The sequence below is a fragment of the Candoia aspera genome, chromosome 6 (assembly GCF_035149785.1).
Source record: "Candoia aspera isolate rCanAsp1 chromosome 6, rCanAsp1.hap2, whole genome shotgun sequence".
Lineage (NCBI taxonomy): Eukaryota > Metazoa > Chordata > Lepidosauria > Squamata > Boidae > Candoia > Candoia aspera.
This window is the reverse complement of record NC_086158.1, coordinates 45,859,216-45,886,653: the sequence shown is the minus strand read 5'-3', so window position 1 is coordinate 45,886,653 and position 27,438 is coordinate 45,859,216. Positions and strand designations below refer to the sequence as shown.

Below are 27,438 nucleotides of genomic sequence, written 5' to 3'. Positions count from 1 at the left end.
TTCATTAGGCCAATGTTCCCCAGTGTGGTCATTTGTATCATGATGGAAGTTTTGATCCAGCACATTTAATGGCATGACATTAGACAAGACTGCATTAGAGGAAAGGGCAGGGGAGGAAGAGTCAAACACTTTTCCCCAAAGTATTGCATTTGAAATTCTCAATCAGTTTTCTGGGTCTGGTCATTTTCCTTTACGATATTTAATAAAAAGACACCTCTGATTAAGAACGCATAAATAAGGTTTCACTTGCCCTTGAAGATGCTACTTTTATATTTTCACCTGTAGATCAAATAACAGCTTTGGGGTTTGCCCTGAATATATTTAAAAGGAAACAGAATAATGGGGGCAAAGCTTATTCTCCCTTCATCATTAACTTCATCAAGTCTGCCCTTTGCTTCACCCTCCTTGCAATTTCTGTTAAATGCTACTAATTAGGCATTGTACTGCTGAGCTTGTCTCAATGGAGTGTGTTTGGTGGCCCAAGAAAGTTAATCTTCAACCTGCTCTACATTAACAAGCTCCTGAGTTTATGGGGCATTTCTTTCTACTGAAGGGCTTAAGTCAATTTAGACTGATAATCTTCCTGCTTTTCTCTACACTGCAGATCCTTCTTTTGCTGATCCATGATAGCCGTCGCTTCACTGTGTGCAGAGATTCAGGGATTCTTTTCCTTTTCCTCATCTTTTCTTTGATCTGTGGTGTGTTTCAGCTCCAGACTCTTGTCCGACAAGCAGTGCAGGTGAGAAGCACAGGTAAAGAGAGAGAAAGAAAAATGGGGCAATAAAGCCTCTTTGGCAGCAGTTTTTCCTTTAGCCATGTTTCCACTGCAAGTGAATAAAATTAGTAGTCACAATCAGTTCAGCTATCCATCTATCAACTGTAGCTTATCCCATCACATGCACAGATGCTGCAGGGGTAGAGATTGGGGAAATAACATCTGTGTGAAAAAAAGGCCCAACTTGTGTTTTTCCAAGTTCTCTAGTTACCAGGAAAGATGCAAGGCAGTTTCCTTTTTTGGCACTTCCACACATAATTCCCATTTGCTTTCCTCTCTTGCAGGGCTCCATTACAGATGTTCCACATTTCAGCTTCCTCCTTGTGTCCTATGGGCTTCAACTCCTCTTACTGTCTATTTCGGTTATTTCTGACATTGCCCCTGAAATGAAGGAAGCTGCAAAGAAAGTGAGCAACATTAGTCAAATGTTTCAATTTGCAGAGTAATTGTCAAGGTGGGGAATAGTCATGGAAATTCTACAGAGGATACCTGCTTTGATGCAGCTTCCAGGAGAATAGAAATCATTTCTCCTCCAGTTCTACTGGAGCCTTAATTGCAGTTTGCCATATAACCCACCTGATGCATTGCAGGGTGGAAGTGACTTTGAAGTTCTTCTTTGGAAAATCAGTCTGCATCACTTTGTTCCCTGAATGTTTAACCTTGAGAGTTCTGCCTCCCTTACTTCACAGAACCCAGAGATCACAGCCTCCTTCCTGAGTTCCATCACTTTCCATTGGTATAACAGGTATGCAGCTCTGCTTGGAAAAAGACATGAGATGGACAGCAACAATAGGCCTGGGTGTGTGTTTTGATCTGAGGCACTGGGCAGTTCATGTCATTACAGTGTTACCCATGGTTGCAGAGACAAGGGGGTGAGTATGGATGCTGCCATTGATCAGCTACGTAGTGACTGTGGTGAAGAGTGGAGAACAATACAGTATTTCTCAAACCTCTTATCAGTTGTATGATCATGGTGGGGATGTGGATGCAGAACTTTAGCAAGATGGAAAATAGGGAAGATTCTTATTATTGCTTAGGACTGACATCCCTTGTGCCTCATAGTTGCTTGCTAAAGCTATGCAGAGTAAGCAAGATCTGCAAAGGCTGGATTTTACAGTCACAGAATTTGCTATATCTTTCAGAATGGTGGTAAAAGGATATCAGAAACCATTAGAGATTGATGACCTCTGGGACATGAGGGATTCAGATAAGACACAGCAGGTTTTTAGCACATTTGAGAAAAATATGAAGGCTGGAGTCAGAAAGGCTCAGCGAGAACTGGAGATCTGGCATCGGAAGAGGAAACTGCATTTAGCAGCCACTGACCTCACAAATGGCTTGAGCAAGGCCCAGATTCAAGATGCGTTAGTTCTGGTAAATATTACTACTCTGTGGGAAGTCTTACATTGTACTTCTGAAAAACAGCAGTGATGGAAGTGGGAGAAATCTAGCACATGAAATTTTGTACTATTTGCTGTATCTCAGTTTTAGAGGGCCTGGTGACAATAAGATTGGTTCTGCATGGGTGGTCTGGCTGGGGGACTGGAGTAGGTAGGTGCTTGATACCAAATTTTGCTTGGAACTTAGGAAGAGAAGGAGAAAAAGCACAAGAAAATGGTGATCACCGGAGAATCCAAAGACAACTCTGTTAAGCACTGGTTAATTGTTGCTATGATTCAAACCTATGCTGGAAACCTTCTGAAATCTGTGGCACTGAAGGTGGTACATGATCTTCTGGAGTTTGTGAATCCACAACTGGTGAAGTAAGTCCTTATTACAGATTTTATTTTAAGCCTCACTGATCCCATGGATGAATGGAGACTGAAGATTACTGGGATGGCACTAACAAAGTTGTGGTGTAAGATTATTGTGTCAAATACTGCTAAAGAAGGTAGATAAAAATTAGAAAATAAAATACCTTAAATATTTCCATAGTTTTTAAGGCATATCTTTATGTTGCCATTATCTTACTATTGTCAAATTCATTAGACAAAGACTAAGTGTTATTCTACGATGTCTCTTCTGCTTTTTCCAGTATTTTTGCTAAAGTATGTGATATGCTGACTAGCTCTTTCTAATACTACCCCAAGCCACCAAGCTCATATCCAATATTCCCTTTCCACCTAGGAGGTGAATTGTCATGTATTCATCATATGTTAAATAGTTCTGCCAGTAGGTGGCAAGGAGGGGCAACCTTGTAGCCCTTCAGTCTCCTTTTTAGTGCCCTCAGAGTCCCCCCTTTGCCATGACTGCTGAAAACCTAATAGCACAATTTCTCCTACCGTGATGTAGAAAACACATGAAAACTATGGGGTAAGCCCTGAAATACACACACTATAGGTATGAAAAGGAGATAAAACAAAACTTGACCCAATCCATTTCACAGCCTTCAGCCCCCAATTAACTGCAACTTTCAGCCATTAAAAAGTTGCCAATGCCTGTTACAGACTTTAAGCCTACAAAACAAATAATTTGGACACATTCCTGCTTTAAAATGTGTTCTAGGATAGCTTTGTAAGTAAGTGATTATTTCTCAGTATGTTGCTTATCTATGGTTGGAATTTGAAAACAAGTTTGTCCCAAGTTTTATAATGCAGCAATCCCATATTAATTATTTGTAGGGAATGTTTTGGGTAAGCAACCCAAGGCCATAGGGCTCCTTGTGGGCCCTACCAGCATGACTCACCTGCCTACTCTCCCTCTCTTCCTAGAAACCTCTCTGTGTTCCTGAATTTTGGTGTCAGGGTTTCTGTATGTAGGGGCCTGATTTCTCACCATTCTGAGTCAGGAAACATAGGCTTAACAAAGTTTAGAAAACAAAGAAACAACCCAACCTCTTTAAATCTCAGAAAAATAAAAAATAAAAATTGCACCTTCATCCATGTAAGTGATGTAATCTGACCCACTTTGAGTCATCACCTCGCAACACCTACTGAGGGTGTGGCCTCAGTCACTAAAAGGCTAGCCACCTTTGGTAATAGACCATGTTCCCAGAAGAAATTAAATTGGTTCCTGTATGATTTTCAGCATTAATGGGTTAATCTTTAAACTGTTTCCTGTATTAGCTAATTTGTAAGGAGGTCCCTCTGAGCTTAATGGAGTCTGTTTCTGAGCACCATGGAATATATAGTGTAGAATCAGAGATGAAGGAGTCTTGTGGGCCATTTAACCCAAAACCTTCCTTGATGCAGTTCTATGTGGGATGCTCATTGCTTGCCCTGCACAAGCCTGATTGAGGACTCCATGAAGGACAAAGCTGGCGTAGAGTCAGTAGGAAGCATTCTTGGAATGTGATCTCTGGAAGTGTATGGCATTTGGGGTGATGCTCAGGTTATCTTTTCTCACAGGCTGATGATCAACTTTGTATCTGATCCAAAGGCCTACCTTTGGCAGGGCTATGTGTTTGCAGTGCTGCTTTTTGTGACTGCATTGGTGAAGTCTTTCTGCCTGCAGCAGTATTTCCAGCTGTGTTTTGAACTTGGAATGAATTTACGCACTTCCCTTATGGCTGCCATCTACAAAAAGGTCAGCTGGGTTCTTGAATTGGTGGTGGTGGTTGATTTTCCTAATGCTGGCCAATCTCTGCTAATAGGATGCTTCCTTCTCATTGGGTCTGTGTGTAGAAAGCTGGGTTTGTTCCGCACTGCTGTAGAACTGCTGCTTGTGGCTCTTTATTCTGACTTGCCAGTCTACTTTGAGATCGGCTGAGTAAAATATGTTCCCATCTCATACATTAAAATAGCCTCCTCCAACCTTGTAACTTTCAAATGTTTTATGCTTCAATTTCCCTTCATTCCCAGCTCTCCTGGCCAATGACTTGTCTGGTTAGGGATGGTAAGAGTTTTGATCAAAGCAATTTGGAAAGCATCAGGATGCAGATTAATGCATTTGAACAACATTCTGTTTCAAAATGTCTTTGCCTCCAGAGTAAATGCTGTGCGCCCTGGTTTCTCATGGTCCCTGCATTGTCTATTAATTATTGATTTTGCCCTCAGGCACTTATGGTCTCCAATGTTACACGGAAGGAATCAACAGTGGGCGAGACAGTGAATCTGATGTCAGTAGATGCCCAGCGCTTCATGGATTTCACAGTCTATATGCATCAACTGTGGTCATCTCCGCTGCAGATTATTCTATCTCTTGTCTTTCTATGGGCTGAGCTGGGACCCTCTGTGCTTGCTGGGATTGGTGTGATGGTGCTACTTATCCCCATAAATGGTGTGCTGGTTGCTAAGTCCAGGGTTATTCAGGTAAGTACAGGTTTGCTTTTTCAGATGCTGTCATGAAGGGTCACTATAATTTGGAATTTGCCAAGGGCCCATGTTTCACCAGGGCCCATCCGAGAAATGCCTCCCAGGGAAGCTCTTCCTTTTCATCACTGCAGTTTGCTTATTCAGCTTTCTGGCTCAGAAAACAATGCTAGTCTGAAGGAGGAGCAGTAAATGCAACTGTTTACGTGTTCCTTGGCTTTTCAACTGGAAGTAAGCAGATGGTAGCCCTGAAAGGGGGGTGTGTGGGGAAACCAGCAAAGTTGGCAGCAGTGCTGATAAGAAGGAGAAGAGTTATAGAGGCTGTATTTCCTGGGAACCTTCCAGTTCCTGGAGGCAGCACTGCAAATCCAGATCCTGGTTGAAATTTCAGAATCTTCCTCCCTTCACTCTAGACTTTGAATCTTATGGAGGTAGTCCCCAAAATAAGGGCAGATTGCATCCTAGGATATTGAAGGTACCAGTTGATGTCTGGCTGAATTGTTTCAGAAATCCTGGAGAAATCAATATCTAGGAAGAGTATAGAATAGGTCACAAAGAGATTATTTGTAAACATCTTGGAAATAATATGGTAATTACCAGAACTCAACATGGATTTATTTAGAACTTAACTTTATTTAGAATTTATTTGCCAGACTAATTATATCTCATTTCTTGAATAGATTGAGGGATTGCTGTAACTTGACATCAGCAGTACATTTCACAAAGTACCCCATGACATGCTGATTTGCAGACTAGTTAAGTGTGAGATGGATGTCATGACAATTTAGTGAATTGGCTAGAAAAATCATGCTCAAACACCAATATCTCTTCATCAGATTGGAAAGATGTATCACATAGGGTGCTATAAGGATAAGTCCTCTATTCTTCAATATTTTCATTAATTTGGATGATAAAGTGGATGCAATGTTTATCAAACTAGCAGATGATTAATTAAACTATACAGAAAAGTAGATTTCAATTGAATGTTAGAAAAAACTTCCCCAAAGAGCAATTTGATAGTGGAATCAATTGCCAAGCGAAGTGATGGGCTTTCCTTCATTGGATGTGTTCAAGAGGAAGCTAGGCACCCATTTTGTTTGGGATGCTTTAATGTGGATTTTGCTCTGAGCGGGGGTGGGTGGGTTGACTCACTGAACTAAGTGGCCTCTTCCATTTCAGTGATTCTAGGCCATATCTGCTGCTGCATCTTCGTTTTTATTATCCCATGATAAAATAATCATTTTTATTTGTGGGACAGAGGGGTGAGGTAGAAATCTGTAATTTCTCCTCTTGCCTAGTTAGTTTCCTAATTTCTTCTCTGCCTGGATATTAAGTTTGACTGAACTGGTCACCCTCAGTTTACAATTCTAATTCACAATTAACTGATAGGCAGTTCAGTTTTTACTGGAATCAATTTGGATAAGAGTCAAAACTTTTACCTGTGGGCAGACAGCAGCATAACATTCCTTGCTTTGCATCCCATCCCACCGCCTATGAAGTTTCTCTGCTTCTTCCACAAATCATTTAACTGAAACAGAAGAAGCTGGAGTCAATCTCCTCTTCCAGCATGGGCCCTGATCAGCATTTTTCTTATGAAAATCCCACTTACTTTTACTGAAAAGGAGAAATAAAGCAAGCCTTTTCACTGTCCCTGAAATAATGCTGTTAGTTAACAGTGCAGGTTTTAAAAATTGTTTTTCTGTAACTGTTTTAAAGTCTTAATACTATTATACTAATGTTATTTGTCTTATATGAAATTTTGTTAGAACAAAAATTGTGCTTTTTTTTTTTAAACAAAGGCAAAATTAGTGGTGAGTGCCATTGGTATATGCCATAGATATATGGCATCAGTATACAATTGACATGTTAATGACAATTCCCCCCCTGTATTGGTCTCACCCAGTGCCTGGCTGGAAATAACAAAGAGTTGTAGTCCCAACATATCTAAAGGCTCCTGCTTGAGAAAGGCCAAGTTAGATGATAAAAAGTATAGGAAATGAATAATCATCCAGAACCTGTTACTGTCAACATGTGTAACCCTACTATTTGCATCATTTTCAACCAGCACAGTTGGAATTACAGTATAATGCCTTTGGAAGTTGCTGCCCCCAGAACCATTGCTATGCAATATGCTCCGTAGGACAAAGCTACAGTCCCTCATTTTCCTTTCAGAAATAGCAGCAAATCCCTTTGATTGTCTAACGCAGTGGTTGTTAAACTGGTGGTAATTTGGGCCTATCCTGGGGATAATGGAGCATTTGTAATTGCTTGTTTGTGAGTCAAGGATTTAGTTTGGGACTGCCACTGCTGAGATGCTTGTGTAAAACATCAAAGTCTGAGGTTTTGGGTTTTTTTTTTCTGAGACTGGGAAAAGGAATAATTGGGCCAAATAGTTTAAGAACTGCTGGTCTAAGGCAAAACAAGACTAATCAACCAGTGAAGGTGTCCTCATATGTCGCAATATTTTATATGATTCTGTTCTTGGCTCTGATATGTACTTCATTTATTTTATCAGGTGAAAAACATGAAGAACAAGGATGAACGCATGAAAATAATGAATGAAATTCTTAATGGCATCAAGGTGAGCAATAAGCTGGTTGCCATCAATGAGGTGTTATTGCTATATCTTGCATTGATCAGAATAGGGGTTAGACTAGGATTCTTTTTCCTGTTGGGGTACACATTTCCTCACTTGCTGTCTGGTCTGTAACCATCACTGGATAGGGCCAAAGGCAAAAGTGGTGGAGCTCAAAATAAAAATAAGCCTAAAGCCACAGTAGGCCCAAGATTGTAGATTTTTCCAGTCATGGTGTAAATCAGAGTGGACAACCTTCTGAAGGCCAGAGATCATAGGTTTTTTATTCCTCTGTATATTTGGGACGGGTGATCTGAGGCTGCAGTGGACGGGGTGGGGTTTTTAGGATTGGGATATTGGGGAATTTGAAAATGTTTTAAGTCTGTTTCAAGGCTTGAACAACTTTTGTGTGTGTGTGTTCTGCCTAAAACAGCAGAAAACCACAGTACTGATTTGCAGTTAGGGGGGTTCCAGGGGCCACAAAAAAGTGTCTTAAGATTTGTGAATTGTCTGTCTCAGCTTAGACAGGCAAGTTATGTGGCAGTTGTGATTTACCTAAAGTCTCTCTTAGATGCCATGCTGAAGCAAACGTGTGATAGCATCTATGTTTCCTTTGAGTGTTATCAATGTACATATTGGTCCAATGGGCTGGGTGTTGCCCACCTTAAAATTGGAAACAGCGTGGAATGAAGCCATCCCGTTTGTTTTGAATTGTTGGAGACCTCTAGATGACTGAGCCCCATATTTGATTAATATCTTTCAGATCCTGAAGCTCTTTGCTTGGGAGCCCTCATTTCAGAAGCAAGTTCAAAAGATCCGGGCCTGGGAACTGAAGGGGCTGCTGCATTTTTTCCATCTACAATCAGTTGCCATTTTCATCTTCGCCTGTGCACCTTTTCTAGTAAGACAATCCAGGGAATGGGAGGGGCATTAAGAACAGGCAAGCAAGTAAATGAAATGGCAGACACAAATAGAAATTTTGGAATATCTCTCAGTATGATTCTGATCATACTGATAGATATTAGTGAGGATGAGCCCTGCAGCAACTTAGCAATTTCCCACATGGCCTTGACATTCTGGGTTCTGGTCTGAACACATCTGGAGGGCAGCAGGTTAGGGAAGGCTGGCCTATGGCTTGGCTAATTTTAATTAAGATGGATGGCCAAAGTCTTGGTGATTTAGAGCAAGGCAAAACTATGAAGATGCCTGTCTTGAGTTAAAACATTGGCTTAAAACAAAACACTACATTATGTGCTTGGATTGAAGACTGCAGAAGCTGGATGTACTCAGTGCAAGTCCATGAGCATCCTAGCTACAAAAAAAAGGAAGGCTCAAGGACTGAAGGTTAGCTGTATGTCTGACTCAGAAAGCAGCACAGCTGAAGTCATTTTAGAGATTACTCAGTTCAAGCTTCCCATATTTGTTGTACTCTAGCTACCCCTGTCAGCACTGGAATCAGACATGAATGGAGTTTCATATAAACATAATAAAAATGAATAAAATATATTCTCAAGCCAATGCTAGCTATAAATAATGAGTTTGATAGGCAGCTGGAGAGCCAGATTGAGAAAGGCTGATTTAGACTAAAGAGTCTAAAACGCAAGCAGGAGTAGACTGCCAGTTATAGCTGTACAGTTGACGCATTTCTTTTGAGTTAAGCCTATAAAAACAGGCTGATCATTTTCAGAAATAATTATTTTTCTGTTGTATCTAGCTTAGTTATAACTATGTGGAAGTAATTAGCAAAGGATTAATTTGTAGTTGTTTTAGAGAAGAACACTAAATAACTTCATAACTTTATTTGCAATCATTTTTAATGACCAACAATATCTATATGTTTAAGCATGGATTAGAGAAAGAAGCCATTTTAGGTTTTATTGCTGGTGAGGCTTGATATATTTGGTGTAGAAGGATAATCCTCATGGCACAAAATCAGAGATGGATGGGAAAATTCTTCATTAAGATGTTTAAATAAATATTCCTGTTTGGATCTACTGAATATATAGGATGACTCAGAACATATGCACATACTGAAACGTGTACTTTCCTGAATTCTGCAATGCAGTTTACAGCATAAAAGCTAGGTACCAAAATGCATAGAATAAATCAACATATGCATAAATATACAGTATGTTGCAGAAAAGTCTAAATATCCTAATACATGTATTATAGAAATATATGAATAGGCATTTCCTATGGAAAGATTTGTTTGCAAGTAATGTGCACACTAAGAAAAGTATGTACAAAAACGTATTTATTAGAAATGCCCACCAATTGAGTTCAGATATTTGTGCAATTAAAAAAAAAACCCAGAGCAGAACAGATCTTTGTATGGGGGAAAAAGTAGAAAAATTTGCTTGGCAGAATCTCTCCCTCATATTCTAAATCTCTTTCTAGCTTGCATTCTTTCCTAGGTAGGCATTTCTCCAAACTCTGATGCTTGGATGCTGAATCACCCCAACTCAACCATTTTTAATTCCCCTTTTTCACTTCTCTTGCTGTACATATCACCACTTGCCTCTTTAACTCCTAGGTCTCTGTAGCTACCTTTGCCGTATATGTGATGGTGGATGAGAACAACATCTTGGATGCACAGAAGGCCTTTACTTCTATAGCACTCTTCAATATCCTGCGCTTCCCACTTAGCATGTTTCCACTGACACTGTCCTCCTTGGTGCAGGTGAGAAGCCTTACAAGGAATATATATCAGGGGAGAAAGAGCCTGACTTACAGAATTAGTGCTGAGCTCTTTCCCAAATTTATTTTGTACCATTAGCAAAGTAGTTCCATTAGAACGTGTGGAGGGGGTGAGATGTTACAAATTTAAGTTCAGTCATCTGTATGATTGATGTTCCTCAATCAGATTTGGAACATGTTAAATAAATAAATCAAATAAAAATTAAATAAAGGCCTGCATAGTTTTGCACAAGTCTAGATTTGTGCATGTGTCACCTCTTGTGGGAGCTGCATGGGTTGCTGATTTGCTTCCAGGTCCAATTCAAGGTGCTGGTTATCACCTTTAAAGTCCTATATGTCTTGGAGCCTGGTTATGTGAAGGACCGCCTTTCCCCAGTTACATCTACCCAGCCCACCAGAGCAGGGAGGCAGGGCTTGTTGTGGGTCCCATCTGTGAGGGAAGTACATCCAATTGGACCACGAAAAAGGGCCTTCTCTGTGGTGGCTCCCTCCTTATGGAATATGCCCTTGGAGAAAAGATTGGCCCCCACCTTGATACTTTTCTGGAAGGCCCTGAGGACCCTGGGTTGATATGCAGCCGATCAAGTGACTGATTTGATTGTGTTTGTAGCTGCTGTGGCGGGTGGGGGGTTGATGGGTATTGTGGATTTTCATTCTGTAAGCTGCCTGGAGTCATAGTGTGTGAGTTGGGCGGCCATATAAATTCGTTTAATAAATAAAATAAAATAAACATTAAATGCTATCAAGTAGTTCCTTGCCTTAAAGCCAGCTCCAGATTTCAGCAGATACTCTGGTGACTGCTGAATATCTAAAGTTTCCTTTGAAGCCTTATTAGCACTATCACTGTCTGGGAGTCAACATTTTAATTTCCTGCAGTAGTCCAGTGTGACTTTAAATTAGAGCCATTGTAGAAAATTTTAATGGTGGGTTCTACATCCAGCAACCTGTAATTGATTGGAACCATAACAAATGTTCAAAGTAAGATCCAGGACAAACACTGATGTTGTGCTTTACTGGGATTCTAAGAACTATCCAACAATCCTGCCTGGTGGCTCTGGGGCTGCCATGCCTGACTTTGCCTTTAAATTTTACAGATGAAAGTATCTGCTGAGCGGCTAGAACGGTACCTGAGTAGTGAAGACCTGAACACTTCAGCTATATGGCATAACCCCATCCCTGGTAAATTAAGTTTAGGGTTCAGGCTTGGGTGATCAGAGCAGGCAGAGTTCTGGAGAAAATGTGCAAGAAGACAGGTATGCCTGTGTACTAACTGGGCTGAGCAGTTCCTAGGTAAAGGTAAAGGTTTCCCTTGACGTAAAGTCCAGTTGTATCCGACTCTAGGGGGTGGTGCTCATCTCCGTTTCTAAGCCGCTGAGCCGGCGTTGTCCGTAGACCCCTCCGTGGTCATGTGGCCAGCATGACTACACGGAACGCTGTTACCTTCCCGCCGAAGCGGTACCTATTAATCTACTCACATTTGCATGTTTTTGAACTGCTAGGTGAGCAGGAGCTGGGACTAGCAACGGGAGCTCACCCCGTCACGCGGATTCGAGCCGCCGACCTTCCGATCGGCAAGCTCAACAGCTCAGCGGTTTAACCCGCAGAGCCACCGCGTCCCTGAGCAGTTCCTACTCTGCCTTTAATGTTGATGCTTCCCTTTCTTTCTCTTCCAGGTTGTGCTGTGAAATTCCATGAGGCCTCTTTTGCCTGGGAACAGGATTTTGATGCCACTGTGAAAGAGTGAGTCACCATGAGCAGCACCAGTTGTGTTGTGGGTGGAATGGGGGTCCTTTTTATTCAGTGACAATGAAAAGTTGGGCAAGGAAAAATAAACAAATTCCCTTGTTCTTGGAGGACATCTGGCACTGCTTCATTGGAGACCATTCTCTTTAGGGACTGACAACAACCATTTTTTAAACTGCCTCCAGGCATTACTTCTCATCTGTTTATATGGCACTCTTCTCTACAGCATCAACTTGGAAATTCCACATGGAAACCTCGTAGCTGTAGTGGGGTCTGTGGGATCAGGAAAATCCTCACTGATATCTGCCATGTTGGGTGAGATGGAGAACATCAAGGGACACATCAATATTCAGGTGATAGAGGAAAAGCCTTTTTCCTATATTCAAGTATAGACTATGTAATAAATAGAACAAAGCAGTAGCATCCTGAAGTGAGGCCACTGTTCTGAAGTTCACCTCTGTTTAAAAAAAAAGAATAAAACATCCCACTCCATTCCCAGTAAATAAAGGAATAGTTCTACCAGGGAAATAGTTATATGCCAGCTTATTCCCTCACAGAGATTTTCCACATAGCTGAGCCTTCAAAAATGTGATTTGCTGCTTGCAGTCTGAAGTGATCCAGTCCAATCTGTCACCTGATTGCTTTAAACATGCTACTCTGCCACATATGTGGGCCAGACTTAAGTCCTCTCCTCCATGGATATCATTTGCTTTTCCCTACACTCCTCCTTGATCCAGATCACTGACTTAAGATAATAGTTCTTTTCAGCTATTATCTTAAGTAGTTGGATTTTTTTTCTCCTTCAGGGCTCTATGGCCTATGTGCCTCAGCAAGCATGGATACAAAATGCCACTTTGAAAGACAACATCCTTTTTGGGTCACCCCTTGATGAAGCTCGATATCAACAAGTCCTAGAGGCCTGTGCTTTGCTTCCAGACCTACAACTGCTTCCAGGAGGAGACCTAACTGAGATTGGAGAGAAGGTACCGACTATGAGCTCAGTGGTCAAAGAAGCAGTGAGGGGTAGATGAGATAGAGCCAGTGTGTCAGTTCAATAAAATGTAATGTCTGCCAAATTTATCAGGAAAATTATGTTCATGCCTTAACCAGTCTTTCTTATTACAAGAGGTAAGAAGTAGCAATTAAAAGGCTGTTCAGCAACAGGGAGACAGTTACTAGCTTGTCAACCATAGTTTCCAACTTTTCCTTGCCATCTGCTTATACAAATGCTGTGTTCTAGCATCCCTGGGAGAAGAACAGTGATGTTTAGTTCTGAGAGGACATGCATAGATCTGACTTTCTGGTTTTTACTGACATTCTGGTTCAACTCTGCTTCTGTTTTTCCTGAAGCAGTATTTGGATCCAAATTAGGAATCACTAAGCTGTTATAAATGACCCTGCTTCTCTGGATTGTTTTCTTTTTATTCCCATGAGAATTAGAAATAGTTGTGTTCCTATTTTTTATGTTTAGTCCTACTTCCTAGCCGTTCAAATTAGTGAGAAATCTGAAATATTAAAAGAGAGGGACTGTATAAGCCTCCGAAATCTACAGTATATCAGAGCAATACCTTCATTTGGCAAGTCAGAGGTCATAAAATAGTATGTAAGCTTTTATCAAACTATACAGTAAGCAAAGGAAGAAGGAAGGAAGTACCTCAGCCTTCCAGATCTGTTGAACTTCAGTTCTGATGGAGTTTGTCATCTGTAGATCTATCCCGTTTCATTTATTTAGCCACAATCTTAAGATGGAATATAGAAGAAGATGTAGACATTCCCATCAAGCAAAAGGCTGCAAACAGATAGAAAAGATTAAACTTGATCCTTCACTTCCCCAATACCCAGAATTGTTTTTCAAAATCATAGTCCTTCAGTTGATTAGCAAGTATTCTCCTATCTTGAATGACTGGCTTGCTGGATTTGTCTGTCTCCATCTCTCTAATTGTACCAACAACAAAATCTAAGTCTAGCAAACAAACAAGTACTTTAGGATGCATGATTTAATCATCCTTGATCTAAATAGTCCTGCAATTAGGCTCCTGTGCAAACTATGCCACTGGTGTGGATCATAGAGAGGGTTCGAGTGGTCTTGCCATCTACTTTCTTCTGTAGGGAATTAACCTGAGTGGAGGTCAGAAACAACGCATTAGCCTGGCTAGAGCTGTATACAGCAATGCTGATATCTACTTATTAGATGATCCCCTCTCAGCTGTGGATTCCCATGTAGGACGGCATATTTTTGAAAAAGTGCTTGGGCCAGAAGGACTGCTACAGAATAAGGTAAATTTGCACTATGGTTCTTATTTTGTGTATAATATGTAGATACTTTTACTTGTTATTGCTATAAAATTAACATACGTTTCTTCCAAAGAAAATTATAAACAGACCAGAACCTAGCCAGAGACTAATATTACTGATCCCCATCCTTAAAATATATTGGCTGATTTGACTGCAAAGATTTTTTAGGATCTGCTTTTTCAGCTGGTTTAAAAAAATCAGACTATTCAAAATGGCAGTTCACTAACCCTTACCCTAACCCTGCAAGAAGATCCAACCAGTCCATCCTCCAGGAAATAAAGCCAGACTGCTCACTTGAGGGAATGATATTCAAGGCAAAACTGAAATACTGTGGCCACATAATGAGAAGACAGGACACCCTGGAGAAGATGCTGATGCTAGGGAGAGTGGAGGGCAAAAGGAAGAGGGGCCGACCAAGGGCAAGATGGATGGATGATATTCTAGAGGTGACGGACTCATCCCTGGGGGAGCTGGGGGTGTTGACCGACAGGAAGCTCTGGCGTGGGCTGGTCCATGAAGTCACGAAGAGTCGGAAGTGACTAAACAAATAAACAACAACAAACCCTAACCCTAACCTTTTCCTCAGCTTGTACTCCTAAGAAGAGTGCTTGCTAGTGAATGACATGAGGCTCTGGTAGATGGCTCCTGTCCCTTGCAACAAAGGGCAGGAAAAAGAGTGGACTTGATGGCCTAAATCATCAGTTCTCAGCAGGGGGCCCTAGGGTATTTCAAGATGGCCACTGGTGAAAAACATAAGAGGGAGATCATGGTATGTGCTGAGGGGGCCACAGAAAAGCAAAGTGTATTATACTGCAAAGACTGGTTTGGGGATGCCAGAAAACTCACAAGTTACTGTCCCATGTCCACATCTGGTAATGCAGGGTTGCTCAGCCAGGGATCCATGGAACCCTAGGGTTCTGTAAGAGGTCACTAGGGGTTCCCTGGGAGATCACAAACAGAATCCTGTTCCACAAGCAAAAAGTAGTTGAGAAACACTGGCCTAAATGGCCCTTTCCAAATACATAATTATAAGAAGGTCCACCGGTAACATTACCAGTTCTCCAGTGCCTCTCTAAAAAAACACATTTTAACAATATAGTAAAAGATAAATCGTGAAGATGCCTTAAGAGGACATTCCATAACAAAAGTGTAATATTTAAAAATTTTGCATACTGAAATTCAGATGGTTGAAGAATGTAGGGGAGGGGTAAAGAGTTCAGAAGCAGAACACATCTAATCATGAAAGGAGTTAAATATCTGAGAAATTTAGTAGGACTGCTTTGGCAAAAATGCCCTATTTTTGAGGAGCCATGGTTATATCGGGCCTAGGAATTGTTTTGAGAAATGGAAAAGTAGTAGCATTTCTGGTATTAAGGATTTGATTCAAGAGATGTGTAATTTATCTGTTTTTGAAAAGGCAATTTTATTCACTGATCAGAAAATAACACAATACGTTCTCCTTTTCATCGTCATGGAGAAAATCTATCTATGTGGTTGCTTGGAGTCCAAAACATCTTGATGGCACATAAACAATCAGAAAATGTTCTCCTTTGGTATTGATTTTATGACACTTTGTAACAATGGAGAACTATAATTTATTTTCTTTACTTTAGATTTAGAAGTGTTTTAGTATTGTTTGATATATGATGGATACGTGATATGTATAGCTTTCCCCTTTTTATTGTTTGTTACTATTTTCTTTTGTTGTTTTTATATATTTTCCTTTTTTCCCATTTCTGTATATTTCTTCACATAACATTTGTTAAGATAAATAAATAAACTCTATTTAAAAAATGTCCTTTGAAAAGAGAAAAAGAAAAAAAATACTAAGGGCATTGAATGCTTTGTAGAATCACTGTTAATTTAATGACATAAATCCAGGGTAGTGTGACTAGGAATACTAAACTGTTCTTTGAATTTGTTACACTTGTTTGTGCTACAGACACGGATCCTAGTGACTCATAGCTTAAGCTTCCTTGCACAAGTTGATGATATTGTAGTAGTAGAGGCTGGAACTGTCATGGAACGTGGTTCCTACAGCACCTTACTGGCGAATAGTGGGTCATTTGCTCAGTTGCTCAACACGTATGGGAACCAGCAGGATAATATACATGAAGAAGAAGCTACAGGTAAGGAGATAAAAATAAAGAGACAGCATCTAGAATTAATCTTGTTTTGAGATATATTCACTAAGATGAAGCTATAGTAAAATATGGCAATAAGATGTAATATGATGAACCCCAGATCTGCTCACTCTAGAGTTGTTTCCATCCTGCTGTTCAAATATCCTATGTTCTTGGTTATTTTTAGTGAGTATAGGTGAGGAGCTGGAACTGGATGAATATCCTGAACTTGTAACTGAAGAGGTTCCAGCTGACGTTGTGACTATGGCACAGAAGAATGAGGCCAGTGTCCACCAAAAAATCTTCAACCACAGGTCAGTTCTTTTACCAGCCTACTGTTCCTTCTCTGTCCCCTCTCTGTCTCCCTATTCTCTATTTGTTCTCTTCTGCTCTTTTCAGTCACTGGTTTTTCCACTTCTTTTTCTTCTTCCTCTGGTTCTTTTGTGATTTTTGCAGATCTCCTGACCCTTGTCTGGTTATCTTTCTTCATAAATTATTGAAGTGTCACTGGAACAGCTCAGCAACCTAAATTTTATCTTTGTCCTCATGATGCTGGTTTTGTGTCATCCACAGACCATAATTTACAGAGCTTTATTCTATTGTTTTCCATGCTGCAAAACATCCACTAGCCACAAATACAAAGGATAGAAAAGGGATTTGGGGCAATTTATTATTATAGTGCCAACTCTTTCTATAACCATATAGCAGTGCCTGGTTTCCACTAAAGTTTGCAGGTAAGGAAAAGTTCTCAAAATGAAGCAGTAGGAAACTCTCCAAAGTATGCAGTTTCAAGGAACTGTTCCTTTCTAATGTGTTGTCCCCCAGAAACAACTAATAATGACACTCAGCCCCAGTGTACCCAGTATATAATTGTCTTCACGCTCGTCCTATAGCTTACCCTAATCTGGGCATCTTTTAGGTATATGGAATATTTATTTATTTTTCCTACCTTGATCCTAACATGCTGTGTGTGAGTAACAAGATAAAACATACAACACAAAAAACAGAGAAAAAAAGTAAAACACATAACAAGGCACCAAATACAGCTAAGGACCAAAGCAAATTCAATCAAACCTTTTGCAAAGTAGGGTTGGGGCCATCCATCCATCGACACATCTTGATAGCACCCAGATTTGAGAAGACTTCCCTTTCAACTTGCTTGGATGCATTCAGAGCTCAGAACATTTTTCACTCACCCATTTTTGCAAAGCTGATCTTTGTGGAATTCTCCACCACCTTTGCTCTGGTGCTATACCTTGTTATATTGTGGACCACAGCTTCACTATGGCACACTACATAGCCTAGTTCATCTCAGCCACATCTATTGCTAAGCAAAGCCAAGTTGGATGCTCCAGGACAAGGTGATGAAATGTAGTTATTTGCAAAGGTATATACCATTAACCAAATTTATGAAGAAAAATTATGTGGATAGCTGCACTTTCAAAATTGGACAGGACCAAGACAAAAAGTGGGTGAAGCCCAGTCTAAAACTGTTGTTGTTTATTCGTTTAGTCACTTCCGACTCTTCATGACTTCATGGACCAGCCCACACCAGAGCTTCCTGTCGGTCATCAACACCCCCAGCTCCCCCAGGGACGAGTCCATCACCTCTAGAATATCATCCATCCACCTTGCCCTTGGTTGGCCCCTCTTCCTTTTGCCCTCCACTCTCCCTAGCATCAGCATCTTCTCCAGGGTGTCCTGTCTTCTCATTATGTGGCCAAAGTATTTCAGTTTTGCCTTTAATATTGTTCCCTCAAGTGAGCAATCTGGCTTTATTTCCTGGAGGATGGACTGGTTTGATCTTCTTGCAGTCCAAGGCACTCTCAGAATTTTCCTCCAACACCACAGTTCAAAAGCATCTATCTTCCTTCTCTCAGCCTTCTTTATGGTCCAGCTCTCGCAGCCATATGTTACTACAGGGAACACCATTGCTTTAACTATGCGGATCTTTGTTGTCAGTGTGATGTCTCTGCTCTTAACTATTTTATCAAGATTTGTGATTGCTCTTCTCCCAAGGATTAAGCGTCTTCTGATTTCCGGACTGCAGTCAGCATCTGCAGTAATCTTCGCACCTAGGAATACAAAGTCTTTCACTGCTTCTACATATTCTCCCTCTATTTGCCAGTTATCAATCAAGCTGGTTGCCATAATCTTGGTTTTTTTGAGGTTTAGCTGCAAGCCAGCTTTTGCACTTTCTTCTTTCACCTTCATCATTAGGCTCCTCAGTTCCTCTTCGCTTTCAGCCATCAAAGTGGTATCATCTGCATATCTGAGATCGTTAATGTTTCTTCCAGTGATTTTAACTCCAGCCTTGGATTCCTCAAGCCCAGCATGTCGCATGATGTGTTCTGCGTATGAGGTGAATAGGTAGGGTGAGAGTATATAGCCCTGCCGTACTCCTTTCCCAATCTTAAACCAGTCCATTCCGTGGTCTGTTCTTACTGTTGCTACTTGGTCGTTATACAGATTCTTCAGGAGGCAGACAAGATGACTTGGTATCCCCATACCACTAAGAACTTGCCACAATTTGTTATGGTCCACCCAGTCAAAGGCTTTAGAATAGTCAATAAAACAGAAATAGATGTTTTTCTGAAACTCCCTGGCTTTTTCCATTATCCAGCGGATATTGGCAATTTGGTCCCTAGTTCCTCTGCCTTTTCTAAACCCAGCTTGTACATCTGGCAATTCTCGCTCCATGAATTGCTGAAGTCTACCTTGCAGGATCTTGAGCATTACCTTACTGGCATGTGAAATGAGTGCCACTGTTCGATAGTTCGAACATTCTTTAGTGTTTCCCTTTTTTGGTATGGGGATATAAGTTGATTTTTTCCAATCTGATGGCCATTCTTGTGTTTTCCAAATTTGCTGGCATATAGCATGCATTACCTTGACAGCATCATCTTGCAAGATTTTGAACAGTTCAGCTGGGATGCCGTCGTCTCCTGCTGCCTTGTTATTAGCAATGCTTCTTAAGGCCCACTCAACCTCACTCTTCAGGATGTCTGGCTCTAGCTCACTGACCACACTGTCAAAGCTATCCCTGATAATGTTATCCTTCCTATACAGGTCTTCTGTATATTCTTGCCACCTTTTCTTGATCTCTTCTTCTGTTAGGTCCTTGCCATCTTTGTTTTTGATCATGCCCATTTTTGCCTGGAATTTACCTCCGATGCTTCTAATTTTCTGGAAGAGGTCTCTTGTCCTTCCTATTCTATTGTCTTCTTCCACTTCCACACATTGTTTGGTCCTTATCTCTTCTGGCTAACCTCTGGAATTTTGCATTTAATTGGGCATATCTCCCCCTATCACTGTTGCCTTTTGCTTTCCTTCTTTCTTGGGCTACTTCTGGTATCTCAGCAGACAGCCATTTTGCCTTCTTGGTTTTCTCTTTCTTTGGGATGTATTTTGTTGCCGTCTCCTGAACAATGTTGTGAACTTCTGTCCATAGTTCTTCCGGGACCCTATCTACTAAGTCCAGTCCCTTAAATCTATTCTTCACCTCCACTGCATATTCCTTAGGAATATTAGTGAGCTCCTATCTAGCTGATCTGTGGGTCTTCCCTAATCTCTTTAGTTTGATCCTAAATTGTGCAATAAGAAGTTCGTGATCTGAACTACAGTCAGCTCCAGGTCTTGTTTTTACCGACTGTATAGATGTCCGCCACCTTTGGCTGCAAAGGATGTCAATCTGATTTCAGTGTTGTCCATCTGGTGAAGTCCATGTATAAATCCGTCTCTTAGGTTGTTGGAAGAGAGTGTTTGTTATGCAGAGTGAGTTGTCTTGGCAAAACTCTATCAGCCTATGTCCTGCTTCGTTTTGTTCTCCCAGGCCATGCTTACCTGTAATTCCAGGTGTCATTTGACTGCCCACCTTAGCATTCCAGTCTCCCGTGATGAAAATAACATCTCTTTTAGGCGTGTTGTCCAGTAGGTGATGCAGATCCTCATAGAACTGCTCTACTTCAGTATTTGGTTTAATTTAATTTAATTCAAATTTTAATTGAAATTAAGTTAAATACTATTAATATAATTCTCCCAACTTTCTCCCATATTAGTTCCCAATATGTCATATTAAAACTTCGTAGTGGTAACTTATAATGAGCTTCTTGGAACTAAATCCAAGACTTGGAATAAAGGTGCTCATGTCATTCTCTGGCCTTGTATTATGAGCCCAACAACATTATGGATCAATTTCTTGAATACCTGCATTCCTTACACTCTATTCCCCTGGTTGCATATCACAGCCTGGTTTTGGGCTGGGTAGAACATGAAAAACACCATCAAGCAAGTAGGATCTTCCATACAACATTGTAGTCGGTACTACTTCCAACCATGCTGGCAAGGAATTCTGAGAGTTACAGTCCCACTATATCTACACAATAAAATGTTAGAGCCCCCCCCTCGAATTTGGTGTTGTCCATCTCTGGGCAGCTCACCATATAATAAAAACACAATACAAAATAGATAAACAAGATGGGAATCTGACCACTTAGCACAAAAAGCATGTACAAAACATCCAATAAGGGGGTCCATCCATCCTAACCTGGGAGAACATTCAGGTCTTTTAGGCATTCCAGAATGACATCAGGGTGGGAGCCACCCATATTTCAGGGGGGGGGTCTCATTCCAGAGGACAGGTGCTGCAATAGAGAAGGGGTGTGTCCTGAGTCCTGATATTAAGCATTGTTTAATTGAAGGGACCCCAAGCACACCAACTCCATTAGCAAATATTGGCTGGGCAGAAACTATGGGAGATAGGCATCAAATAACCTGGCCCTATTTATCTCTATTAGCCAACTTAGAATTCCATGGCTGGGGTCCTTTCTGAGCTAGGAAGGGTACACAGGAAGTGGCATTCTGAACCCTTTAGGAGGATTATTCTTTTTCAGAAACGGTTTTAAAGAGCAGGGCAGTGTAGTGCCAGAGCAGCCAAGTTCTAGAAACTCTGCCTTTCACCACCAACACTTCCTATTCTAGCTGCAGTACCAGCAGTAACATATCTGTCAAGAAGGCTCATCAAGGGCATTTGAATGAGAAGAAACCAATGCCAGAGTTTAAAGGACAGAGACTGATTGATAAGGAAGCCATGGAAACTGGCAAGGTAAGATATGAAGACATGGGAATTTTTGCATCCTTCTCAAAGAGCTAGATGGAGATTATATATGGGGGTTAGTGAAGGAGTAAAGCCTTGTGGGGGATTCTTTTTGTGATGACTGGACACACTATGATAACTTTACTCAACGGTTTACTGGAATGTAAGGAGTCTGCAGGATCTGATATTGTATAAGCGCAAAACCATTATGCAGTGTATGGTTGATAACAATGTTGTACTATGCAGGTGAAACTAGTCATGTATCTGCGATACTTTCATGCTGTTGGTTGGGGCCTCTCATTAAGCATCCTCATCAGCCATATTGGACAAGCTGCATCTTTACTTGGTTCCAACCTTTGGCTTAGTGACTGGACAAATGATGCTTCACTCTATCAGAATAAGACTTATCCAGCTGCCCAACGTGATTTGCGTGTTGGAATCTATGGAACACTGGGTGCAAGCCACAGTAAGTCTCCCCAGAATAGAACCACTTGCTATTATCTGCCTCCCTTCCCCGCTCCTCAGGCTGGAAGAGAGCTTACTTTGTCTCTGGAGGGACAGAGAATTATCACAATTATCACCAGCACAGAAAACTAGTTAGACCACCCAAGTCCGATCATCAGCATGATAACTTAGGCTATACAAGAACATTGGTAGATTCTTTCAGGAGGTTTGAATTCTGTGTGTCAGAACAGAATGAATTGGGAGAACATAGCAGAGGACTGAATTGCCTGTGTATGATGTCATCAGGGCGCAACACCAAGACAGAAGAAGCCAAATGTATTTTATCTAGAGTATCCTCACCAACGTCCCCACCTGCACCAGGGTCTCAACAGTGCCTGTATTTGTTCTAGGTCTCTTCCTGCTGAGTTCAACTGTTCTTGTTTCTTTCGGTGCTATCCGAGCTTCCCGGGTCCTGCATGAACAGCTCCTCAGTAACATCCTGCGGGTGCCTATGAGTTTCTTTGACTCAACGCCAACCGGCCGCATATTGAACAGATTTGCCAAGGTCAAAACTCAGGTTTTATGGGGACCTTATAATTGATACAGCCTAAGGACTGATCATGAGGAATGGACCTTGAATTTGGGGGTCCTTCTGGTTATAGTACAGCTAATTCTAATGTGCCAGTTATAGCCATTTCTGGATCAGGAAGCCCTGCTCACAGTCTCTCATGCCCTAGTCATTTCCCGTTTGGATTACTGTAATGTAGTCTACATGAGGTGGTCCTTGAAAAGCATTTGGAAGCTACAGCTAGTACAAAATGGAGCAGCCCAGGTGGTATTGGTGTTTCCTATTATACTTGTGTGACCAGTTGCTCAGGAGCTGCATTGGTTGCTGGTTGGCTTCTGGATGTGATTCAAGGTGCTGATTGTTACTTTTAAGGCCCTATGTGGCTCTGACCTGGTTATCTTCAGGACTGCCTTCTCCCATAGTGATCTGCTTGTCTGATCAAATCAAATAGGGTAAGCTCCCTTCAAGTCCTGTCTCTTTGATAATGCCAACTGACAGGACCTAGGAAACAGGCATTTTTGTCACTGCCCCTAGGCTTTGGGCCTCCCTCCATGCAGATACCTTGTTTCCACTTTCCCTCCTGGTTCCCTTCTCTGCTAGGCCTCCCTCTCTGCAGAGATCTGGCTTCCACCTTCCCTGGTTTCAGAAGAGTCTTTCCTATATATTTTCTCTTAGGCTATCTGGTCCATGAAGTCATGAAGAGTCGGAAGCGACTGAACTAATAAACAACAAAATGCACTTTGCCTTACTTTGATCTGTTTCCTATCACCAGTCAAGGATTTGGGAATTATACTTTCACACATGTTCTTTGCTCAGTCATATCAACACTTGTTTCTAATATCCTTCATTCTGGGCCAATTTGTGTTTCATGCTAAGCTGTTTTCGTGCACCCCCAGTTGCTCCATTTTCAAGAGAGTATAGTAATGAACCATCTATAACTTAGTTAGCCAACCTTCCTCCATCTGAAGAAACCAAAAAGTAAAGCCATCACTAAAAAGAAAATTAGCCATGGATGCATTTTATGGTATCTTCTACATGGATGAAGCTGGATTCCTGAGTTTGCACATTGCATATCTGCTTTAAATTAGTCCTTTTGTAAGCTCACTGACCAGCCCTGATGCCTAATAGTGCCTTTAATGTTTTGTATTGTGAGATCCATCAACTTAATGCAGAAAACTATTTTTTATAACCCAAGAACAGTTATGAGATATCCTCACCACTGCAACAGAGTTATTTTAAAACACTAACATCATGGGAAAGAGGGCATACAGTGTGAAAAGTTAAGACAAGATAATTAATATTTTAAAAGTTGACTAAAGACAGGGCACTACTTGAATTCAGTATAAAAGTACAGTAGCTTTACATCACATGATGGTTCCTACTGACTATTCTTAACTTATTAATGTTTATTTTCATCCTCATTTCTACAGGATATTTTCACCGTGGATGAGACTATCCCAATGTCATTTCGCTCCTGGATAAGCTGCTTCTTTATGATTCTCAGTACTCTGGTGATAATTTGCTTAGCTACTCCTTATTTTGCAATTATCATCCTGCCTCTGGGGATCCTCTACTACTTCATTCTAGTGAGTTGTCAATAGTGCTGGGAGTGGATGTTCTTACAACGAAGCATTCAGAGTTCTTACTAATACCCAGAGATTCATTTTCAAGATTGCTGCTGCCCATTTAGACCTACTTCTGTGATGGCTTGTAGAATGTGAATGGGAAACAGAAGATAGCGAACGCCCTGTATATTCGGCTCAAAAAATTTCATATGGAATGTCATTGACTGGAAAAAACTACGTCCCCTGATATCTCCAAAAAATGACAAGAGGAAGAATTAATCATACTCAACATTTTTATTAATGCTGTTCATTTCTTAAGAACTTCCTTTCTTTTCTATAGTACCAATATTTTTTAAAATTATTTTTGTAATGATATAAAACTGACAGCATAAAATTAATAGTTATATATTAAGGTCTCTTTAGAAAATGATATTTAGCAGGCTTCAAAACAAGGCAGATGCAAGAATATTCAATATCAGTATTCTTAAGTACATTTGACTCTTGAATTTGTCAGAAAATTTTGATCCCCACAAATCTTAGAAAAAAACCCCCTAACCTTAACCCTGTTATGGATTTTCTGATGAATTTTGATGATCATGAAAATGCTGTAGATGGAATAATTAGTTGTTTGAGCCGTGGTAGAAAACAAAACATAAATTAAAACACACATTCCTAAAATTGGATAGTCCTCTTTTCCTCTCATAATGCAGACTTGTTCTAGTGTTTGCTTTATTAGTTTCTAAAGTGATATTCCCCTATAGCTATAACATCTTCTGGAGTGATAAGATAGCAAAGAAGTTGATAGAGCATGGCCAGATTCTGAGGTGGCTTGTATGCAAACACACACAACTGTGCTGTGGGGAAGTAGATTTTTGCTTTAGGAACACTAATTGGAAAAAAAAATGCTCAAATACAAGAACTATGTGCCAGAATAATGTGCATTTGAAGCTACAAAATGTCACAACTTTGCTTTATCCTTGTAAGAACGTTAGCTAAAACTGAGAAAAGCAAGCTCCTAGATGATGTGGCTTAATATAGTTTCATGGATCTTACTGAGCTATTTCCGTCTTCCTAGCAATTCTATGTAGCCACATCCCGCCAGCTACGACGTTTGGACGCTGTCACCCGGTCTCCCATCTATTCCCATTTTGGTGAGACAGTATCAGGTCTCTCTGTCATCCGGGCCTTTGGGCACCAGGAGCGCTTCCTGCAACACAATGAGAAGATTGTGGATATCAATCAGAAGTCTGTATACTCTTGGATTGTTTCCAACAGGTGAGTCTCTCCTGTAGAAGAGAGAACTCTATGACATAGGCTGCCAGTTTTTTTCCAGTGCCATCATGAAAGATGGTCAAACTCCCCCACCCCACAATTGCTGAATTCTCCCCTTATCTTACGACATTTCAGAATATTCTAGTGCAGATGGGAGCATGGTCTGATAGGCACATCTAGCCAATTTCTGGCCTTTACTCTAATATGGGTCATTCCTCCTCAGGTAACGTTAGTAGACAGTCTTCCTTAGGTTAGCCTTCCTTAGGTTAGCCTTCTCAACCTGGTGTCTTCCTGATGAATCGGACCATCTTGAATTTCCAGATAGCATCTGGGAGGACATGAAATTGGGAAGGCTGGCTTTAGTGTTGTTGTAAAGATTGAAACAATACACAGTTTCGGTTGGCTATTTAGCAGGAACTTATCTGGTATTTAAAAGTAACTTACCTTCCCTCTTGAATGACTGAGTGATACAGTATGAACCAGGTGTTTAGGAGGTCAAGAAAAGGTATATAGGGGCCATCTCTGTGGCAAGCCAGTAATAGATTAAGTGGAAATCAGTTGTTCTGAAATAACCTCTCCTTTACAAAGCAGTACAGATTGCTTATGAGATGTCATAGACTCCCATTATCTCTCCCTTTCTATAGGTGGCTTGCTGTGCGACTAGAATTGGTAGGGAATTTGATAGTTTTCTTTGCAGCAATTCTGGCCGTCTTTGCTAAAGATTCTTTGGACAATGGCATTGTGGGACTCTCAATCTCCTCAGCTCTGAATGTGAGTGACTGTGGCTCATACTCGCAGACAAAGAGGCGGCTGAATTGGGGCTTGCTGTGTATGTGCACTGACAAGCCTGATGTATCAGTTCTGGCTGTAAATCTATCTGGCTGCAATCCTCCAGCACTGGCCTTACGGCACCATTTTTATTGCAAGTATATTGTAATAGTGTGGTAGTACTAACAATAAGAGAAATATCAGGGAGATAAATTTTAAATGAATTACTAAATTGACTATATGATTAATTCTGATTGTGAAATTCATAGATTAGAAATTATACATTCTCAGATGAAATCAGTGGATTTACAAACCAGTTCATAATCACGTTAATGTGGAATTCAGATTGGATGCCATCTTTTGGTTCTGTGCTATAAATATTTTTGAAAACACTGCATTTATTTTGTTTTACATGCACACAAAGCAAAAAGGTGCTGAGAATAATCCAGTTTGAAAAGTTGAGACAATGGAATGCATGAGAGGCATTGGAAAGCGATGTGACAATACTGCTTGCATGATTATGTCATGCGCTTTGTGTGGACAGAACATAATGGGATGCACATTCTAAAAAAGCATTAAATACCTGTAGTATAGGCAGACTATTTTAGTTCTACTGTAGTTTACAGTGGAACAGTAGTGACTAGGAGTACCAGCAGACTCATTTGGAATATATTCAATCTGTTCAAAAGAAAGTGGAGTGAGATGAATAAGACCTTTTCTTGGGAAGTTTGGTAACCAACCCTGACTGGTATGCAACTGAGGCCCTCCAGATGTTCTGAATTTGAATTCCCAGCAGCCCAATCTAACCCAATCACTGAATAGTGAAAAGTGCTGAGAATTCTAGTTCAGGAACATTTGGAAAGTCACAGATTCCCCATCCTTGCATTGCCCAGTAAGTTATCCTGTGTGGAGCCTTAGAAGAAGGAATTATGATGCTCATAGTAAAGTAAGTGTATATGGAAATTGCCATCTTGTTGTGGCCTGTACATTGCATCCAAATGGAATATATTCAATGTAAGTATTTGATCAGAGAGAGTGGACTGAAGAAGCAGGATGATTATAGTGATACTTCCATTAATTCATTCAGGTAACTCAAACTCTGAACTGGTTGGTGCGGATGACTTCAGAGCTGGAGACAAACATTGTGGCTGTAGAGAGAGTGCACGAATACATAGAGGTGGCAAATGAGGTACCGGAAGTGGAGCTGTGGCAAATAATAAAAATATACTTATATGCTGTTCGTATGTGAGATGAAGAGATGTATGAAA

At 40.7% G+C, this 27,438-nt stretch overlaps 1 protein-coding gene across 2 annotated transcripts in view; it reads left to right on the top strand.

Annotated features, from left to right (window-relative positions):
* ABCC2 (ATP binding cassette subfamily C member 2) overlaps positions 1-27,438 on the top strand; it is a 39,137-nt gene that overhangs the window by 6,884 nt on the left and 4,815 nt on the right. The window contains exons 4-27 of one of the 2 annotated variants that reach the window (XM_063306972.1): positions 605-739; positions 1,060-1,182; positions 1,465-1,520; positions 1,918-2,149; positions 2,372-2,538; positions 4,123-4,300; positions 4,771-5,025; positions 7,541-7,606; positions 8,364-8,501; positions 10,134-10,280; positions 11,392-11,476; positions 11,971-12,037; positions 12,267-12,393; positions 12,847-13,023; positions 14,150-14,317; positions 16,278-16,464; positions 16,646-16,772; positions 21,439-21,562; positions 21,800-22,019; positions 22,408-22,562; positions 23,996-24,151; positions 25,206-25,405; positions 26,047-26,173; positions 27,258-27,359. In XM_063306972.1, the coding sequence (XP_063163042.1) occupies positions 605-739; positions 1,060-1,182; positions 1,465-1,520; positions 1,918-2,149; positions 2,372-2,538; positions 4,123-4,300; positions 4,771-5,025; positions 7,541-7,606; positions 8,364-8,501; positions 10,134-10,280; positions 11,392-11,476; positions 11,971-12,037; positions 12,267-12,393; positions 12,847-13,023; positions 14,150-14,317; positions 16,278-16,464; positions 16,646-16,772; positions 21,439-21,562; positions 21,800-22,019; positions 22,408-22,562; positions 23,996-24,151; positions 25,206-25,405; positions 26,047-26,173; positions 27,258-27,359 (3,519 nt within the window). Of the gene's footprint in view, positions 1-604; positions 740-1,059; positions 1,183-1,464; positions 1,521-1,917; positions 2,150-2,362; positions 2,539-4,122; positions 4,301-4,770; positions 5,026-7,540; positions 7,607-8,363; positions 8,502-10,133; positions 10,281-11,391; positions 11,477-11,970; positions 12,038-12,266; positions 12,394-12,846; positions 13,024-14,149; positions 14,318-16,277; positions 16,465-16,645; positions 16,773-21,438; positions 21,563-21,799; positions 22,020-22,407; positions 22,563-23,995; positions 24,152-25,205; positions 25,406-26,046; positions 26,174-27,257; positions 27,360-27,438 lie in introns of both variants that reach the window. The other variant, XM_063306971.1, reaches the window with a different exon arrangement.